The following is a 2,238-nucleotide window of genomic DNA, read 5'->3' on the forward strand; positions in this document are numbered from 1 at the left end:
ATGTCAAGTGTTAAACGTAAAATCGGTCAAGAAGGACGTATTTTTCAAGAAAAATGGGGCTATGCATATTTTTTTACCAGTTGTAATTCTGTTCCTATATGTTTAATATGTAAACAAAGTGTATCAGTCATCAAAGAGTATAACATTAAAAGACATTACGACACTAATCATGGTAAGATTTACGATAAATTTGTTGGAAAGTTACGTGAAGAAAAATTTGAAGAATTAAAAAAAAGTCTTTTACATCAAACAAAATTGTTTGATAATATAAGAAAAGAAAATATCGAATCAGTTAAATGTAGTTATATCATAGCAGAAAAAATTGCTCGTGCTTCAAAACCGTTTAGTGATGGCGAGTTCATTAAAGAGTGTATTGTTAGTGCGGTGGAAGTTATATGTCCCGAAAAAAAACAAGCATTTTTAAATATAAGTTTAAGTGGAAATACTATTGCTCAAAGAATTGAAGAAATGGCAAGTAATGTTAAACAACAATTACATGAAAAAAGTAAGAATTTTTTAAATTTTTCTATTGCTATTGATGAAAGTACCGATATTACAAATACAGCACAGTTGGCTATTTTTATCCGTGGAGTTTTTGATAATTTTGATGTAACAGAAGAGCTCTTAGATTTAATTCCTATGACTGACACTACAACAGGAAGTGATTTATATAATTGTGTGGAGAAATGTCTTAATGAATTAGAAGTAGATTGGAAAACATTTTCAAGTATAACTACTGATGGTGCTCCCGCAATGTTAGGTGTAAAAGCGGGATTGGTTTCTAGACTAAAATCAAAAGCCTTGACTTATGGTGTAGAATTGAAAAGTTTTCACTGCATCATTCACCAAGAATCCTTATGTTCGAAAAAATTGAAAATGGAACATGTTATGAATATAGTCATTAAAACTGTTAATTGGATTAGATCTCATGCATTGAATAATAGACAATTTAGTGCACTACTTGAGGAAATGGATGCTCAGTATGGTTGTTTGATATATCATAGTGAAGTGAGATGGCTTAGTCGTGGAGCAGTGCTACAAAGATTTTTCAATTTATTAAAAGAAATTAATTGTTTTATGATATCTAAAAATAAAATTGTTTCGGAACTGAATAATATTGATTGGATTAAAGATTTAGCTTTCCTTGTTGATATTACTACACACCTAAATGTTCTTAACGTACAATTACAAGGAAAAAATAAAGTTATCACAAATATGTGCGATTCGATTCAATCATTTACTATGAAACTTAAATTATGGGAAACTCAACTTGTATCAAATAATTTGGTACACTTTCCTACATTAAAACAGGTATCTACAGAAAATAATGATGGAAAAAAATTTATTTCACATATTTTATTTCTAAAAGACGAATTTCAGTGTAGATTTGTAGATTTCCAAAAGTATAAAGACGATTTTTTACTTTTTAGTGAGCCATTTTCCATAAATGTTGAAAATGTAAGGGAAGATCTCCAACTAGAATTAATAGATTTGCAATGTAATACTAATTTAAAAACAAAATTTGAAACTGTTGGAATTCCTGAATTGTTTAAATACCTTGAAAACAATTATCCAAAACTGCAAAAACATTTTTGTTACATATTATCCATGTTTGGTAGCACGTATGTATGTGAACAATTATTTTCCCTCATGAAGTTGAATAAATCAAAAAGCCGCAATCAAATTTCCAATTTAAAATTGCAATCTGTTCTACATTTGGCATCCAGAAGTTCTTGTGCAAATATAGACAGTTTGGTACAAAATAAGAGATGTCAAGTATCAAGTGCAGCTCGAAAATAAAAAGAAACTATTATTACTACTAAACAAAAAATCAAGACACTGTACAATGTACATCTTTGTTAGAATTATAATCAATAAAATAATTACATCTTTCCTTAATTTATTTTGTTTATTTTAGATTTATTATTAAACTGAGTAAAAAAAAGTGTTTGGCCCGCAAACCTGTGAAGTAAATATATATGGCCCGTAGGTAATTTGAGTTTGAGACCCCTGCAGTGTATAGAATGGCAAATTTTGTGTAAACTTTCCACATTTTGTTATTGTAACATGAATGGAATCTATTTCGACACGGTGTCTACAAGTCTACAACACCTATCATTATAATATATAATATACTCGTGTTGAGCTTTGTAACAGTGTTGGTAAAACAATGCCGTCTGTTGAACCGAAGGCCTATTATAAGCCACTGCCGTGTCCCGTGCATGCCCGTCTATTTTA

The 2,238-nt window shown here is 29.6% G+C and overlaps 1 protein-coding gene across 1 annotated transcript; it reads left to right on the top strand.

Moving 5' to 3' along the window:
• LOC111026331 (general transcription factor II-I repeat domain-containing protein 2A-like) lies at positions 1-1,800 on the top strand. Its single transcript, XM_022304390.1, has 3 exons — positions 1-235; positions 317-1,008; positions 1,657-1,800. Exons 1-3 carry the CDS (start codon positions 1-3, stop codon positions 1,798-1,800), a joined length of 1,071 nt encoding a protein of 356 aa, XP_022160082.1.
• Positions 1,801-2,238: the final 438 nt, after the last annotated feature.

Source organism: Myzus persicae, unplaced genomic scaffold (assembly GCF_001856785.1).
Source record: "Myzus persicae strain clone G006 unplaced genomic scaffold, MPER_G0061.0, whole genome shotgun sequence".
Lineage (NCBI taxonomy): Eukaryota > Metazoa > Arthropoda > Insecta > Hemiptera > Aphididae > Myzus > Myzus persicae.